The 18,775-nt window shown below is 39.0% G+C and overlaps 1 protein-coding gene across 2 annotated transcripts in view; it reads left to right on the top strand.

Annotated features, from left to right (window-relative positions):
• The window catches only part of RASA3 (RAS p21 protein activator 3), a 138,329-nt gene that overhangs the window by 108,382 nt on the left and 11,172 nt on the right, over positions 1–18,775 (top strand). Inside the window, exons 8-19 of one of the 2 annotated variants that reach the window (XM_074560786.1) lie at positions 3,043–3,122; positions 7,097–7,201; positions 7,704–7,860; positions 8,699–8,847; positions 10,819–10,933; positions 11,823–11,897; positions 12,406–12,529; positions 13,682–13,788; positions 14,327–14,404; positions 15,314–15,391; positions 15,951–16,024; positions 17,032–17,079. In XM_074560786.1, the coding sequence (XP_074416887.1) occupies positions 3,043–3,122; positions 7,097–7,201; positions 7,704–7,860; positions 8,699–8,847; positions 10,819–10,933; positions 11,823–11,897; positions 12,406–12,529; positions 13,682–13,788; positions 14,327–14,404; positions 15,314–15,391; positions 15,951–16,024; positions 17,032–17,079 (1,190 nt within the window). The remainder of the gene's footprint in view (positions 1–3,042; positions 3,123–7,096; positions 7,202–7,703; positions 7,861–8,698; positions 8,848–10,818; positions 10,934–11,822; positions 11,898–12,405; positions 12,530–13,681; positions 13,789–14,326; positions 14,405–15,313; positions 15,392–15,950; positions 16,025–17,031; positions 17,080–18,775) is intronic. The other variant, XM_074560779.1, reaches the window with a different exon arrangement.

The following is an 18,775-nucleotide window of genomic DNA, read 5'->3' on the forward strand; positions in this document are numbered from 1 at the left end:
CTAACCCAACACATCTCTTCCTAGGATATAACTTCCCTGCGGGCTTAACTTTAGCTAGCAGTGAGCCATTGTGCCTGCTTGCCTGACTCCGTGAGACTCTGTGGAGGTGCTGCATGGGCATGGTTGGTGGGGTCGAGATCCCATGGTACTGAGCACCGAAACGGCACTGAGGTGTCTGTGTCTTTTCTCAGGGCTGCCCAGGATTTCAGTCCATCACCTGGCCCAGAGCTGCGGCCTTTGGCAGTGACACAAGAGTGATGCTATGTGTAACTAAACTACAGTGGGCTTCCTTATTCTTAACGTGGGCAGTTCTGGAGGCGTTTGTCAGCAAGAACTTTTTCACGAGAATGTAATCCATGAATTCAGACTGTAAAGCACAAAACTTCACCTGTCTGATTCCTCAGCCATATGTGCACTGCAGAAACAGCAAACGTTTGGTATTTAAACACTGAACTTCACAGGTGGTGCCATATTGGGAGAGGAAGGAGAGAAACAGAAAGCATCTTCCAGCTGGAGTTGTGGAGGGGGCTGGAGGCTTGCTTAGCTTGCCTTTATGCTGAGAGCTGGGTTTGCGTGCAAGTATCAGCAGAAGCAAGACCTGAACTCAAGCCTGTGCCCCAGTTGTTCTGCTAACTCAGAGCAAAATGTTTTCTGTGTGGGTAAGAGCAGAGCTGGGGAAATGTCTGAATCAGCCAGAACTCTGAAACATAAACATACCCTTAGTGCAGACAGAGCCATCATAGATTTATGTCATTTTGAGAGTAGTTAGTACATATCAGGCTAAATGTCTCCAAGGAACAAGGTTCAGTAGAACTGCTATGACTGGGAAATACATTCACTAATGAGACATGGGCAGACCCGTGGCTGGTGCATGCTATCAGAGTGCTCCAATTCCTGTGGAGCTGCCCAGATTCATGCTGTTGACAGCGGTTTCACTTACTGCTTCCAAACAGCTTCATCAGCTTTCCTGCAGTCTGCTAGCACAGGGATTGGTTATGCCTCCAAGGAAGAAGCTGATCTGTAAAAGGCAGTGAATGGGTGCTTTCCTTTCTGCAACCAAAAAGTTGCCCAGATTTAATTTTCTGAATGGAAAATAGCTTATCATTGGCTTGGGAGATCTAAGGGCTTATTTAAGGGGTGCACTGAGCGAAACTTGCACCTGATGGTTAGGAGCCATTTTCACCACCGCTCCAGCTGCAGCATGGTGTGGGGGCTTGGAGTTCTACATGCAAGTACAAGAAAATGCCCCTCTTACGGGAACTGAAGGCGGTAGTGCTGGGGACCTGTTTGCAAACCTGCCTGTGCTGAAAAAAAATGAGCAGCTGATAAATGACTTGCCAGCATTGCCTGAAGAAAGGGACCAACACAGCAGAGTTGCACCCCTTTTTTGTAAAATGGTAGGTGGCAGCTAGTTTAGCATTGTGGACTGGGAGTTCCCTCATCTCCAATTCCATCCTTGGAATGGATGGACTTCATACAGCTGCTTTTTTAGGAATACCACTCCTGAGCTGTATTAATCTGCACACTAAGCCGTCATACAGGTGAACAGACAGACCTTGTGCATGCAGACTCCAGCAGAATGTCTCAGCAAAGTGTTTACTTAAAAGGGATGTGCCATAAGTTACACCTATGCTGTAACTTTAACAACTCATGTGTTACAGATAATAAAAGACTTAAAACTACTTTGCTTCCTTATTAAAAATTACACCGTTAGCTTCCCAGTGGTGGTAGAAAATGTCATTTGCAGTTAACATAGCACAGTTTGCACTGTATGTAAGTAAGAAAATTTGTGCCAAGCTGCTGAAGTTGTGGGCTGTATTTAAATCCTCTGTGCTCTTGGGCTTATAGGTGCATTTGATTGAACTAGTTTAGAGGGTTGGGCTTCCAGTGCTGCTAGTACTTTTTAGTTTTTATGTATCGCCTTGAAAATGGTGTCTGCCTCACATACACACAGAAAAAAGGCTTTGTTGAGTGTCTCGTGCTGAGGATTCTTTTCTGGTTCCTCTCCACTTTGCAGCTATATCTTTGCCTCCCTTGTTTGTACCATCTGCATCTGATGTACAATATAAAACCAAGCAGTCAAGTTTACAATAAAAACTAGATTTTGTGAGTGGGAAGTATTAAGCCACAAGTGCATTTAAACCTACAATAAAGTTCAGCTTCTGTGTGCAGCCAGGAGCTGAACCCACACATCATACACACTTGCATTTGATCAGTTCCTGCTGTGGTTTCAGCTGGGTGGGGTGGCCTTTTTCTCAAGTTTCTGACATACTGTACAAAAATACAACCATCAAAGTCTTTCTATAATCTTGCTAGAAAACAAATTTGAAGAAATGTTGGTACAAAACTTTTTTTTTTTGCTTATGCTCTACACATACAGCTATCTTCCCACTATTTTCCACCCATCCTTTGCCATTTATCAGTCTTGCAAATGTGGTTGATGAACTGTGCACCTGGTTCTACATTCTGATATGCATAACACAGCCTAGTATCTCTTGGACAATTCATCAGCTTGGTATTTTTTTGTATGGGCATGGTAAATTGACTTCCAGGACATCAATACAGGCAGAACTTGCCAATTTTAATTGGATCCACTGTAAAATGTTTTTAAGAGTGGTTTTGGTTTTTTTTCTCTTCTTCAGAGTGCCTCGGGCCATCTGTTTTACAGCTGTATTTAAACCCCAATTATTAATTGCCTTTTTATTTCCCTAGAGAGATTGTAAAAGTGGTACTCGTTTCCGCGATTTTTTTCTTTTGTCAATGTAAACTCAAAAGTACTGTAGTGATGTTAAGGTTGTCCTTTCTCTGTAAATCAACTATGGAGTATCTAATTACTCTTGGATATCACTGTGTGACCACCACTTTTGTATAGTCAGGAATCTGTTTAGTCAACAGGTTTATTCACATGCGTGAATGTTTTCAGAATCAGGACTCAAGTCACTGCTGATAGTCAAAGGCTGTGATCTTCCAGAGCTTTGTACAAGTAACGTTGGAATGCTTTTGTATCAGATCAAGTTGTTAAAGTCTCCTGCTTTTTATTAGGTCACAAGACCCAGTAGCTACAACAAGAAATCCCATTTTGATATTGAAGATGTTGATGAAGTTGACAAAATGGAGATTAGGTAATATAAATCACTTTATACTAATAAATTTGTCTTCCAAAGTTGTGTAACTTTGCAATAGACTCAGTTTTCAAAGTGGCAAGCATGGGTTTACTGTTGATAAATCAAGATGAGTCTTCCTCACTGCGTCTGTATGTTCATTTACCTCCGCTGTCCTGTAGATTGTATCTGAATATGTGTGATGGTTCTGCTGGGGGAGAGATCCTTATTATTTTCCTTGGTATCCTATATACACTCATTGTGTATACTAATGTGTGGTTGTCATTAAGCATAGCCTTTTATGTCGGGGCTCCCCTTTCCTCCCTCCCTCAGTTCCCCAAGAGAGCCCAGAAGCTCTATGATGCTCTCAGTTAAGGGTCTGTTTTCTTTTATCACTTTATTTTAGCAACCCATATAAGGTCCTTCTTCTCTGAAAGGAAACTCTTGAACTCAGAGTTTCTCTGGGGCAGAGGCAGTTTCTCTTCTCTTTAGTCTGCAAAACTTTAACCCCTTCTTGCGAGGCTGTGTCTGATACATGTGAAATCCATTGCACAGGAAAGAAGCAACTCTAATTTCACAAACAAAACAGCACCACTCTACTCCCTGCCACCCACTTAGTACTGTTTTGAAAACTGCTGAGGCCTGTCAACAGTGTCTGTGGGGACAGGTGAATAGAAAGAGTGGAGAGGAAACAATAGGAGGTGCAAAACCTAAAGGTATCATGTGTCATACCATCACATACATTGAAACTTAGAGACTTAGGCCATCTGGTGATGTGGATGCACTGTAGCTGGAAGCTGCTGTATCTGCATCAAGTGGTGAGAAATCTTTATGTTAGGATTTGGAGGGAGAAAGGCTGAGGGAGAATGGTGGCACCCCCTTCCTCCCCAGGTATTCCCACTAGAGAGGTGGTGAGGGCTTATCTCCCAAAACATTCCCTAGTCCCTTCAGAAGCACAATTGGCTGTAAGGAAAGGAGGGGAGACCAGGAAGGGGAAACAATACTTGCTCCCAGCAAGCAAGACGCATCTGTGTTCACAAATGAATGGATGAGGGCTGTTCTAATTTGGTGGTCAGCTGCTGATTCATGTAACCTGTTAGTGTAGTATTGCAACACTACAGGACCATTAATGGATTTGTGTTTGCCATGGCTCTGTGAGATAGGAAAGCGAAGCTTCATATGTGAGAGAGATGGGAGCTGTACTCTGTTTCTCTGAGAACATCTGCGTCAGGCAGTGCAAAGGTAACTGGTTTAAGGGCAACCCCCAGCTAATTCATGGGAGAAAGGGCAAAGGTCCAGATTCAGTGCCATGCTGCTTTGGTGGTGTCAGTGTTGCAGCACAGCAGATGACCTAGTCCTAGCACAAGACCATACTTCTGCGAAGCTTTGCATGGTGCAGGCAGGTATGAAGTAACGTGTCCCATATCCCATGGGATGTGTGTGATGGAATGGGCAACTGAACAGTGTCTTGGAAGTTCCAGTCTAGTCTTTGTAACCATGATGCGCAGACACGCACTGATTTTAAATGAAAGCTAGGATTCCCTGATAGCTTTGTGATTCTGGAAGGGGACCCTAGGCATTGGTGGACAGCAGTTACTCATTGCTTAATATTTCATTTGATTTTTATTTTGTACTGCCAGACGAAATGGGATGATATAGTTGTTCTACATTTTCTGGAAAAATAACTGTCTGCAATGATAATGTATGTGGAGCTGAGCTTCAGAAAAGTCTTTCAGTCCTTAAAACCAACACATAGTGTGGTAAAGATGAATAGTTTGTGAGGAGGCTTACAAAATAGTTGGGAAAAGATTAATCACTCAAATAATAGACAAAAGCAGATAAAGCGTTAGTTGTGGTTGGGCAAACTCTTTGCTCAGAGGTTTTGTCCCCTGTAGGACAGAGTGTTTTTGTTTCTATCTCAGGTTCCCCTTCCACCCCCGCTCACTTCCTCCGGTCTATTTAGTCAGTCAGATTGCCCCCATGCCCTCTGGACGGATCATACAATTTATGGGTTTGGGGGTTTGTTTTCTTTTTCTCTCCTGAGAAAAATACCATTCCACAGGGTAAAGAGGAGACTTAGTCTCTCATGATTTCTCTCTAAAGCTATGAAAGTTTCTCTTTTTGAGTGGGTGTAGGAAGTTGCAGGCAGGGCATATCAACACTTAGGGACCAGATGTTCTCGTGAAATTCATTGTTTCTCCTCCCCCTCTCTGTTGTTTCTTTCTTTGACTACAGTCTGACCAGTTTCAGAATAACACTTGGCATAATTTGCCTTTTAAACAGCTCGGGAAACAGTAATCTTTTAGACTCTGATGTCTGTGTATTATGATTTTAAAAATGCTACTTATGCGTAATACTCCAAGGGCACAAAATAATAATTTCAGAATTTGCATGCCTACTTTGCTTACTGTGTAGTGTGAGATCTACCTTGAGTTGTTAGTTCCTCTCCTACAGATCCTTTGCACTGATTTTTTTCTGTAACTTAAGTTGCTGGGGGGGAACACCCTTTGGCCGCGTATGTTTGAAAATGTTATTGCTAGTGGGCATCTTGAAAGAATTTGGATGAACTAGAAACTAGTAGCCTGTAAATGCTTGGTAAATTTTAAGTTTGACTATGTGTAAATAAACTTCTCAAAAGATTCCTCTCTTCCTGAAGCTGCTTTTAGCCATCTGAATTAGTTAGCAAGATAGTAACCAACCAGATATGGAGAAAGAGGAGAGGAGGATGAATTCTCAAAGAAGTTTTTTTCCTTTTGGGGAATTCTTGCCCTGCAGTAATACTGTCAAAATATCAGAGTTTGAAAAACTTTACCCAGCAGGCATGCAGTGTGAGCTGATGGTATGTCTAGTGTATGAAACTTGATGCGTGAGACCCTGTTGAGAGATACAGGCCTCAGAGGATTTAAAAGTGGCGTCCTCTGCATTTGCATAAGGTAGGATAAACCTTCAGCAGGACTATCAACATCCATTCCTTGACAAGCCTCCTGTGACTTGCTTGAGACTAGGAAGGTTGTGCAAATACATCCATAATTGGAAGACTTTGCACCTTATCCAAATTAAAGTTGCTCTTCTAAAAATCTTTATTATTTGAAAACTTGTATTTTTTCCCATATATCTTTTTTCCCCAAAAGTTTAAGGCACATTCAGTCTGTCACTTAGCTGTGAAATTCTCAGCTAAGCATGTTTTATAATAAAATGCCACTCAGAGGAAACCTTAAAATATGTACAGAAACAACCACCCTGGAGTTTGAAACCCTTGCTTCAAGGTGGGGATTGTAGCATTTATCTACAAACGCCAGGTTAGACACGAGTACTTCTGCTTTCAATCTCAGTGCAGTTGTTTAACATCCTAATGTTAAAGAGCATGTGAAAGAGAAGGAAATACCATCTAGAGATACGTACCAGAACTTCCCAAACATTGAGAGACTGAGTGCCAAAAATTGCGTAGGCTTCAGTCAATACACAATTTATGCAGAATGGTAGAACTGTCCTAAGGTTTTGAGTATCTGTACAGAACTAGTTTAGGTGCAACAGATTTGTAAGCTTGTAGAGCACTGGGAAGGACTGTGTAGACAGTATTCAGCCTAACTCTGTAAAGCTGCCACTTAGCTGCTAGTAATCCCAAATTAGACCGGGACTAACAATATGGAGTCCTTAAATATCTCTGCACTTTTTTCCCCTGGTGTCCATTATCTGGGATAGCCAAACAGCCCCCTGAATCTTTATCAATACGGACTGTGGAAACAGTACAGATGAGGGAAGGGTAGTTTAGATGATTTTTTTCACTGATGTTTCATGGAGGTGAATTGCAAGGCTCCAGAAATCTAAGGTAAGGTGGTCTCTTTACTGTTTGGAAATCATTGTTGTACAGTTTCGAGACTTTCTAGCTCATAGGCTTGAGGGGAAAAAAAATAATTGAAAACTACGTTGGGATTATTTGTTTTTAATATTTTTATTTATTATGAAACTTTTAAAGTTATTTGGTTTTATTACAGGGTTGATCTTTGGAATGCCAGTAACTTGAAATTTGGAGACGAGTTTCTAGGAGAACTGAGACTCCCTTTGAAATTTCTCCGACAGTCTAGTTCTTATGAAGCATGGTATTTGACATTTTTCTTTTGGAGAATAAGTAGAAACATATGTCTGCTGTGAAGACTTAAGAGTAATTACTGCTATGTGATAAAGTTTAAATGGATTTAATTTGTATCTTTTTTTGTAAGCAAGCCAAAGTAATCTTAGCAAATGTAAGAACAAGAAGTTTTGATAATGTGATATACAGAGATTTCAGTCTGCCTCTGTATTGCATGTGGGAGTTCTAATGGCTTTATGATATTATTTACTGCAGTTCATCAGCAGTGCCGTAGTTTTAGTGTGTGGGTTTTTAATCATATCTACACAAATCTTTATGATCAGAACTTCCCATATTGCAGTTAGTGCAAAATAGACTGGCAAACTTAATTAAAAAGTCTGATTCAGAACTCTCAAGAACTTGAAACATATATAAGTATTGTGTGTATCTGTACGTTTTGTATATGTTCATGTACAGCCTGAGATAATCTTGTGTTTCAGCACAGATTTTCTGTCTTGTTTTTTGCATATCAGGTATTTCCTGCAGCCCAGAGATAATGGTAACAAGTCATTGAAACCTGATGACCTCGGTTCCTTAAGGTTAAACGTGGTTTACACTGAGGACCATGTTTTTTCCTCAGACTATTACAGTCCTCTTAGAGACCTCCTGCTAAAATCTGCAGATGTTGAGGTAATTTGCTTGCACTGTTTATTCTTCACCTGCAGATGATCCTCACAGGGGGTCTGTCTCAACATTTGGCACTATCTTGCTGGCATCATAGTTGTGTAATTAGCAGGGTCCTCAGCTTCTTCCTTCTCAGACCTGAGGGCCTTGTTAAGCTCTGCATATCCCTGCTGCTTGTTTTCAGTCCTTGCAGAGAAGATCTTTATCTGCATGCAGTATGGTGGGTGAAGGCACACCCAGAAACACCAGTGGTTTTAGTAGCAGCATATTCTCCGTGGCTTTCTAATTTTACATGTGAAAATGCAAAGTAAACTTCAGTTTGATCAATTGGTTTTGCTTTACTGGAAAGGAACGGATTTACTTGCATAATTAAAAAAAACCCAACAAACCCAAAGCAAGAGCTAATCCTGAAATGTCAGAGGGTTGGACCATGTGTGCTTTTATGTATACTTTTAGCACTTGTAACAGTCCTTTTTTTTTTTTCAGTATAAGAACTGGGTTAGGTACTTACTGGGGCTTCAAATTGAGAAGGGTTAGAATTCTTCCACTTCACTTGCTTCCAAGGCAACAGTGATATTCAGTGAAAAGACAGCTATTAAAAATGGGGGGGGGGGAGAGACTGTACTGTAATAGTTTTTAAATTGCTGCCCTCTTGCGATCAGAACTTAGAGCCAACAAAAACTGCAATGTAACACCCACCCATGTAATGTACAGGCATGTTTGGGTAACTGGCCATTGCAAGTGTTGTGTGGTGTTCTGCATTAAGGAGCTAATGGGAAAAGAATGAAGGGGTGTTTCTTCTGGAAAGATCTCTCAAAAGTTTTTATTTCTTTCCACTGTTCAGCCTGTTTCAGCATCAGCTGCACACATTTTGGGAGAAGTTTGCAGAGAAAAACAAGAAGCAGCCATACCTCTTGTCAGGCTTTTCTTACACTATGGCAGAATTGTGCCTTTCATAAGTGCCATTGCGAATGCTGAAGTGAAGAGAACTCAGTAAGTACCAAAAACCAAATTGCTATCAAACATACCTACTCTGTGTTGGCTAGCGTTAAGATCCTCTACTCAGTTTATAGAACTAGAACTTTGTAATTGCAAAAGAAAGTGTTGGAGTTGTTCCTGTGCCTCCCAGCTGAGTGGCAGGGTTCCTTATAAAGGCATTCACTGCTCTGAAGAACTGGGGAGTGATTTTAGGAGGAGTTCCCATCATGTTTTGCGAAGTCTGCTTGCAAGACTTTTCTAAGGTCTGAGAGCAGGGATTTTCACCCTTCTCAGTCTTGATTATATTTGATGATAACTGTGAAATCCTACATTACCTTCAGCTGTTAATATGAAATCATTTCAGCTTTATAGTGTGCTAATAAATCATCTAGTGCTGAGTAAAACTGTTTGTTGAATTTGTTCAAAACAAAAAGCGTGTTTTTTCCTAGTCATGAATATTTAAGGAAAGCTGTGTGTCTAATCTTTCCAGTTAAAGGGCTAAGGAACAAGGATGAGATTGGATCTGGCAGTGGATAGCAGAAAACAAAATCTTTTTTCTGGTCACTTCTTATAAGTCCCTTGTTTGACTTACCGGTGTGCTGAGAATTTAGTAGTGTAAGATCTAGTATTCACACCAGGCAGGTCCTAAAGAACATTTGTTGCCACGAGCCTCGTGCCTATGTCGTCATGCTCTTGACTGATAGTAGAGGAGACAATTGGGAGTCAAAGGGAATGACCGATATTGACTCTAAAGTAGCAGCTTCCTCAGTACAAAATAAAGTCTTTGTGTGGGCTGGCTTTTTTCGATGTGTCTGAGGAATAGAGTATTTTTGTTCCTGTAGGTAGGTGTATTTTTTCTGTGCTGCAGGTTGGCTGAAACAGCTTGGTTGCTGCAGTATGAGGAAATTTGCTGCTCCCTGGTCAGTCGTGTTCCTGTGATAAAACAGCGAAGATGGTGTTTGTTTTCAGGGCTTTCTGGCATTTGTAACAGGCAGTGAGCTTACTTTTTTATGAAGCAAAATGATGAATCCAGCAAAGTAATTCATCCTGTTATTCACTGCTTGTAAATGGGTACAACTGTAGTAAGCTATAAACAACAGAAAAGACATCGGTGTGTGTACAAGAACAAGCAAATAAATTCATATCCAAGTTTGATCTGCTGTCAGTAGGCACAGGTTTTAACCGTATGGGTGTAGATGAGACCATTGATTATGTACCTATCTGCATAATGTAAATTGCTATACAAGGAATGAACTTAGTTGCATTCTCAAAATGCAAGTAATGCTTAAAAAGAAGTACACATGATAGTGCAGCTAGCTGAAGCTTAACTAATTACAGTGGCCGTATGGCTAGTACAAGAAGAATTCAGTGCAAGTGGCCTTTTCAGTAGTGTGAGAGTTTGCATGGCATCAGCTATCCACACAGTCCTTGGGACAGAATGGGGGTCAGCACTGCATTTAATAGTGTTATCACAGGACAGTGCTGAAAGTCACTTAGAAAAGATGGCTATGTCATTGGAGCTGGTGTTTTCATCTCCCTCCCAGCTTGCAAGTACTCATTTTGTAGGAGAAGGTAGTAGGCCACGTGTAATGTCCAGTGTTGTTGTGAGACTAAAATCACTGCCTCCTTCCCTTACTCAAATTACCGCTGTTCAGCAGCACGTGAAAGCGGGCACATTTTTCCCTGCTTATATTGTAAACCCCTTTGATGTGAGCCTGCGTGTTGCCGTATGTTTGGATGGTACACTGAGCACACTGCGCTAATACAAAGAAGAAAATCTGTAGTCCCTCTGGACTTACCATGACTACTGCTTTTCTCTTATAACCTAGAAGTGCACTAAATGCTATGTGACTGCATTTAATGGCAGGCTGGTGTCAAAGGGAGTTTTTGTTTGTGCATTCCGTCACCTTTCACTGCTTCTTTTATTTCCATATATTAGCAGTTTATTACAGAGAGACTAAATTACAGAAAATTGTTCACTTCCAGAGATCCTAACACCATTTTCAGAGGAAACTCATTAACTTCCAAGTGCATTGACGAGACAATGAAACTGGCAGGGATGCATTATCTGCAAGTTACACTAAAGCCAATTATAGATGAGGTAAGAGCAGTTTAGACTGTTTATTTGATAAAATGTCACTGTAAAAGACCTTCAGGGAGCAGATACTGTTTATTCCTTCCTATTTTAAGATGATTTTGTTCGAATAATTCTTAAGAGCCTATGTTAAATTTTTCTATGTTAAAATCCTGTGTGTTAGTTTAGCCACAGCTGAGTCACCCAATTCAGAAACAGTTGGATTGTACTAAAGGAAAAGGAAAGTTTCTATTTATTTAACTACATTACTCTGTTGTATAAAATCTAACATTTACTGTTTCTGAGAAATTAATAAATGAATAACTTAGATGAACAAAGAACATATACAGCAGAAGGCTGCTGGGAAGCTATAAGTAATACATTTAATCCAGTGGGTATAAAGGAATAAAATTAATCTAGATAACTGTGTATTGTAACAATGGTTTATTATCTATCCAGTCCAGAATGGTGGGTGTGAGAGTATTTCAGTGCAGTAATTGGGCAATACTTTCAGACCACAGACTTCCTTTAAATGATTTGACAATTTCTTCAGCTGTTGTTTTAATGTTTCGTCAAAAAATGTCAAGTTTTTAAAGAATATAGATATACTTTTAAAGTTGACTGTTTTGGCAAAATGGGACTTTTCTTGTACAGCCTTGCTTGAAAAAGTCTCACGAAGAATTCTTCATTTCAGTTGAAAGAAAGGGTAGCAAGAATTAATGCTGTTTTTTGGAAAAAAATAAAGATCGCATGTAATTTACCTTCGATACTTTGTCAAAAGAAAAAAAATACAGTTTATAAAGTTGACTTTTGCCTTTTACCCCAAAAACCTAAGAGGTTATTCTTTTTACAAAAATTTTTCTACTTGAACGTAAATTGATATATTAATTGTTCGCTTTTATTTTTTTTTTCCTAGATCTGCCAGGTCCATAAACCTTGTGAAATTGATCCTGTGAAATTAAAAGATGGTGAAAACCTGGAAAATAACAGGGTATGCATTAGATTTTGAAGATATAATCTCTGTTTACACTATCAAGTTTAACTGAGGTCCTTGGATGTTTGATGTTGCAAATAATTTTGTCATTCATTAGAATACACTGGAAGCTTTCTTAACACCACAAACTGTTATAATTATTTTACAACGGCTTTACATTATGCTATAAATACAATATCTGTAGAGTGTTAATCACTTCTGCCCCTGCCCTTGAGGATAAAGATAACTTAGCCTGTGGGTCTACTAATGATGTCAAAAATGGTCTGTGAAAAGCAATGATATGCCATACAGCCATATAACTTGATGTTTGGTTTTGCTAGAAATAATATTTTTACTCTTGTACTTGAATATGTGTGTTACCATTGAGTGTGAGATTGTTTTGCAAGTATATAATGTTGAAAGTGAGAAAATCCTTAATGATGCCATTATGAATAAACCCAGGAATAATACCAGTTTCCACAGCAGAAAATGATACTAGTTTTGTCATAATTATTGCATTTTTCAGGAAAATCTGAGGCAATATGTTGATCGCATTTTTACTGTAATTACAAAATCTGGTGTAAGCTGCCCTACAGTGATGTGTGATATTTTCTTTTCACTAAGAGAATCAGCTGCCAAACGTTTTCAAGGTGAGTTTCTATATATTTTTTTGTTTTACATTACTGGTAGCTTTTCAGTGTAGGTGTAGTCTAGCAGTTTGCATGATCCATGATGGATTTAGTGATTGAGCAGCAGCTGTTGAAAATAGCATTTGGAGCGTGTATTAATGCTGTTTTTTCCTGATTATTCATTCCACAAAGAACATGACTTGTAATAGTTGTATGAGTTTTCCTTAAACATCTTTCAAAGGAAAATAGCATTTAAAAAGAGCATTATGATGGTATGTATTTATGGTTTCAATATTTTCAAAGTAACCCCTGTTTTCAAATGTTCAGGTTTTTGTAATGGCTCATTCTGTAGACTCCATGCAGCTGAATTATTCTCTGCTCGTACGTCAATTTGTAATAAAGGCCAATCTATAAATTATTTCAGTCATTGCAAGCTCATTGCCCTAGGAGGCCCATGTGCTGCAGAGGTTTTCTGTCTGTCAAGACAGAATTCTTTCCGCTCCCTCCTAGTTGTTTTGGCTCTGTGAGAATGAGCAGGCAATATAATACCAGAATTGAGCAAAACAACCAACCTATGTATTTTCATGAAGCGGAGCAGATTACAATAAGGAAGGTTTAGAGAGAAATGCAAGTTCAGCTTTTAAACAGTCACTTCATAGTAGAGAAGCTCCAGCAGAAAGCCATTGATTGTGCTGTCTTGCTCTTTATTTTATGTAAAAATAAATAAATAGTATCTTCTGTAATTACCAACTGAAATAAATACATTAGGAGTCTATGCACTGTTTGTGCTGAGGGCTATAACTAGATAACTGAGAGTTGGCCTCTGTACTGAACGTTTCATAAACTATGTAAATTATTCATCGTACTTTAGTTGCATAGATGGAATAGCAGATGTTTGTATGAAATTCCCTGTGAGCTGGAAAAGTGAATGGTGTTCTCCTTGTAGCCTGTGTCATGAACTCATTTCTAAAAAGACTGTCATTGACGTTTCCTTGGTTTATGCTAGACGATCTCTGGCTCCAAATCCTCCATCATCAGTTAATCCTGTAACTCACAAATATATACGTTTCCAGCACATGCTTGAGTTAGCTTTCTGAAGGCATTCTGATAATTTCAGAAGGTTTTTAAGGAAGGATTATTGAGATGCTGAGTAGAGGTCTTTTTTCTTAATAGGTGACCTAGATGTGAGGTATACAGCTGTTAGCAGCTTTATTTTCCTGAGATTCTTTGCTCCTGCCATTCTTTCTCCAAACCTCTTTCAGCTTACACCACATCATCCAGTAAGTACTGTATCAATTTTTTCTTGCTGTATATATAGTTCTGTCGCCATAGTCTGTCTATCAAGATTCTTTCTTCAGTTCTTTTAATAGCCTTTAGGAGAAGTACCTTTGTTAGTTTAAAGATCTGCTATGTCTGTCTTGGATATGAAGCATATGTTGGATGACTGTGTATGTGAAGAACTTGGAAGGTATAGGAGGAACAGTGAAATTTAAGGACAAAAAAGGTAGATGATCTAAGATGCTGTAGAAAAGACAGTCACTGCTTCATTTTTGCCACATTACGTTAATGCTGGATTGATTGTCAGCAATGTTTGGGGTTTTTTTTGCAAGTTAATTTCCTGTAGTTCTCTGAAGAGCAATAGGGTAGCTATGAAGCATGATCGCTGAAGAGTCAACAGCCTTTTAAAAAAAGCAACTATTGTGTTTTATTGGGTCTTTTCTAATTTTATGTTACTTTTCTGTAAGTGAAATAAGAAAGGCGAAATTTAGTTTGCATATTTTAAATAGCTAGTCTATATAATATTGTTCTCTTTCCTAGGATCCTCAGACTTCTCGAACTTTGACACTTATCTCTAAGACCATTCAAACACTAGGCAGCCTATCAAAATCTAAATCTGTAAGTATGCCATTTTCATTTAAAGGCTTAATTCAGGAAAGTGATTTTTTTTTTTTTTTTTAATCTTTTATCACTCATTGTAATTAAGCCTTTAAAATGCTTGAGTTGCAGTAGGCTTATGCAAAACTGGTTATGATTGCTTTGATTATAAGCCTCTCATGCTCACAGGAAAACTAAATCTGTCTTAATCTGAACTAAATTTCAGTAAAGCAAAATTGTGTGACCAGCCTAGAAGTCTGTTCCAGGACTTCTCATTCCCTCCTTCTGGAAGAAAGGTATTGATCAGGAAAACCCGTGAAATTCTCTACTTGCCTCCAGTACGTGATTAGCAGCTCTACAGGACTTTACAGATTGTTTCAGCATTTTAAAGCTCAACTGAGAAGAATCGCCCAATAAGGGCTATGCTTTTCTTCTCACACCAGTTCAGTTTTCTGCCAGTCAGTGATGAGATTAGATCTAAATGCCCATTCTCTGGATATTTGATTGAAATAAAACTTGTCTCTGGTGGTGTAGTTAGGATTCACACAGGCGACTGTAGATGAATCTGTACCTCAATTATGAATCCTTTGAGACAATAGAATTCTTTCTCTCACACTTCTTGTCAGCTTCTTTTGGGACCAAGATTAAAAGCCAAAGCAGAAGTTTGAAGCTCTTGAAGAATGTGTTATTAACTGTAGTAACTGAACATTTGAAATGCATTCTGCTACCTTTTTGAAATAAAAAATTGGTACTACTGAATGCGTGCTATACGACAGGAAAGTAGTGCTTTGCTTGTTTTACTTCTGGCCAGAAAAAAAACCCCTTCTTGTCTGTGGTGGCTTGTCTCGTCTCATGGTCTACTGCTGTTAAAAATAATATTTTCTGTATAGACTGTATTATGATATGCATAGTTTTGGCTTTGTATTTCAGGCCAATTTCAAGGAATCCTACATGGCTACTTTTTATGACTATTTTAATGAGCAGAAATATGCAGATGCAGTAAAAAATGTAAGTAAACCTTTGAATGTTCTGAAAATCCTGCTGTGTTGTTGAAGCTGATGCGTGGAATCCTAGAATAGAATACATACGGTTTGTAAACCAGGGAGTGTGTGTTGGAAAACGCAGACTCCTGATAACTGTAATAGTCAAGAAACTTTTATCAAATTATGTGCATGTCAATAGTAGAATCTCTGGATCTACTTCTGCTTAATAATTAGGTTGGATTAACAAGCTGCTGCTTAGAGCTTGAGACATATGCATGCTTCATAGAATGCTGCAGAACTGTGATGAAAATTGCTTAGTCCAAAAGGAAGTGAAAGATACATATAACAGAGGAGAAGCACAAGAAGTGGTGGTCATCTGCAGTTTTTCTGCTTAAGAGCGTTTGTGCTATTTTTAGTTTACAACCCAGGAAGCCTCCCAGATTCCTCAAGCGTGTGCCATTACCTTCTGTTTAACTACTTTTACAATATTTTCTTGTAGCTCTGTGCTGTACAAAATATTAAAGATTTTAATTTGGGTAGTGCAGTACTGGCAATTTTATCTATGCTTTTTGTTCACCTTTTAGTTTCTAGATTTAATTTCATCTTCAGGAAGGAGAGATCACAAGAGCATAGAGCAACCTATATTGCTTAAAGAAGGGTAAGCATGCATGTGCAACAAAACCCTCTACTTGTGTGCTTGCTACCGTTCTAAGGCAGCTATCTTTTTTTCTGCCACCCCTATTCCATCTGTGTGTTCAAAGAAGAATGTGGGAAGATTCTTGTGTTGGCTATTTCTACTCTCTGTGGCTTCTGTGCTGATTTTAGCATCTTTTAATTTGATTTAAACATCTTAATTTAAGTATGTTTTGAAATAAGTGGAGGAAAAAGAAGCCTGTAGAACTTAATTAGCACATCTAAGGCAAAATAAACTAAAATCAGCATTGTGTTAAAATCAAGTTGATTTTTTTTTTTAAACTCCTGTGAACAAAAGCTGTAAAATTCCACTGTGAAGGCAGATACTGAATATCTTAGTGAGGGCAAAGCCTGCAAATGGAATTTGCTTTTGCTGCCCTGTAAGATCCATATGCTAATCATTATCATGGCCATTTCAAGGAAAATTTGTGATGCACTTGGAACAGTTTCTGCTTTTAGTACCTTTCCTTTTTTTGGAAGCATGTTCCGTATGCTGTATTAGTTTTAGATTAGTTTTAGATAGTAATTGTTGACTTTTTTTGTGTTACAAAAACAAGTTGTGAAGATCATCTAAGTGCTCTGTGGAAACAGCTTCTTTGAGCTGGGAGGAAGGAAGTAAAAAAAATCCAGATTCTTCCTGTCAGAGCTCAGTAAGCTGAACTGCTGCTTGAAAGTAAGCTTTCATGGTAGCTCTAAGTCATGCAAAAATTAGGTTTTCAGTGGAAACATGGCTACCCCTTCCAGTTAACCTCTGCAGTTCACTTCACTTCTCTGATGAGCATCTGTCTCTAGAAGCAAGTTTGTCTATTTTAATTCTGTACATTCATCATTCTTTTGTTTTTGAAAATAAATGTATAGTTTGTAACATTTTTCCTCTAACTCTAAAACATCTTTTCTGCCTCTGTCTTTCTTTTGCTCCTGTCTGATTTTTTTTCTGTCTTTTCTTGCTCGGCCTGTGCCTGCTGTTGTAAGGACTCTTAAACTAACAGTAAAGAAAGTTGATGGTAATAGTTCATGCAGGTAAGATGGTAGGAGCAGTTGCTGCTTTGCTGTAGCTATGGGCTGACAGCATGTCCTTCCTTTGCAGCAATAGACTGGTCTGAATTAACTCTCGGGAGGAAGTACTCTGTTTAACAATGCTGAAATGCCTGTGTAAACCCAGCAGAGAGCATTTTGTTACCTATTTCTTGATGTTGACCAACTCTTTTTTAAATTTTTTTTTCTTTTCTTCCTTTAAACAAAAACCTGCTGTAAATAGAGAATAAAGGACTTTTATCTGTAGGCAGAGGCTCCAAGAAGCACTGAGATTTGCTTAATAGTCAGTGTATAGATCCCAATAAACTCACTGGAAGTGATTAAGAAGTGGCCATACATTTTCTAAGCACTTCTTAAGTAGCATTCAGGTAAATTGTTCTCAAGGTTAAGGAGCGGCCTTCAGCTGTCTATTTTTTCTGACATTTTGCATTATTGCCATGTTACATCATGGGGAGTGAGTGGGAATTTTCACAGCCTTTGATTTGATTCTTCTCCAGATTGATTGGCTGGTTAGTGGGGTTTCTGTTTGCCTTTGCAGTGTTCTTATTTGCTTTTTTTTTTTTCTTAATCTATCTTGCTTCTATTAAGAGTATCTAGATGGAGGCTATAGCGTATGTACTTTTGAACGAACGTACAGTACCAAAGATTAGTGACTGGCACTTGTGTTTGCTGGCATTAATCATGCCATCGCTGCTTAAAAGCTGTCTGCATGGTTCTTTTCTAAAGGAAGAGAATGAAAAGGAGACTAGTTCTGCCGTCCTTGTAGGTGAAAGTGCCCTGCTGATGCTTCCAACCATGGCTAAGGCAGATCCAGACTCAGGTCTACCATAAATGCAAGAAGAAACAGTATCTCCAACCGCCCAGCACTGAAATGGGTTTCATCTTAGGTTTTTTTCTCCTTTGTGCTTCTGACTGTTTGCTTCAACTTCTGACACATTCTGCGAATGTTAGAAACCAAGAAATCCTTTAAATTGTCCTTATAACTTACGGGCCTTTGAATGTTTGTCACCTATCTGTTGGAAATAAAAAACGTTCTTCTCTTGGCTATATCAGCTATGACAAATTTAATTAGAAATGCGCTCTTAGCTCTGCAGTATGGAATTTGCATTTTTCAAAGAGGGAGGCTCTGTAGGAGTTTGCAGTTTTAAGTCACTTTAAAGGGTGTTGGCATGAGAATGAAGAGAAACTAACTTGAAGAGCATATTGTCCAGCCCAAGGGTATCTGCTCTTACCTTGAAATTTGCCTTAACCTGTAAATATGAAGACTACCACCAGTGGGCCTGGTGATGACCTGAATCATATGGTTTTATGAAATATTTCTCAAGTAATCCAAGACTAAGGACCGAGCCAGTAACTATCTGACTGTTTTAAGAATGGGAGAGGTGTGTAACTGTAACTGGTTTAAAAAAATTCGATTGCCGTTTACAGTCCTTGTCAGCTTTTGCCTCCACAACTTGGAATGGGCGGCAGGCACCAGCCCAGCTGGTTACAAAACAGTTAAAGTCTGCAGGAACTTGGGTTTCTGTTTGAGCTTTAAACAGACCTGCGGTTCGGTTGGATGCAGTGTATTTTTTTCTGATGAAAATATCAGAAGCGAGAAACAGTATTAGCTGTTCTAAGCGGTTTAGCTCTGCTATTGAAAATCTTCAGCCAAATCTTTCGCTGTTCTCTCTGTGTGCTC

This window comes from Larus michahellis, chromosome 1 (genome assembly GCF_964199755.1).
Source record: "Larus michahellis chromosome 1, bLarMic1.1, whole genome shotgun sequence".
NCBI classification, from domain to species: domain Eukaryota; kingdom Metazoa; phylum Chordata; class Aves; order Charadriiformes; family Laridae; genus Larus; species Larus michahellis.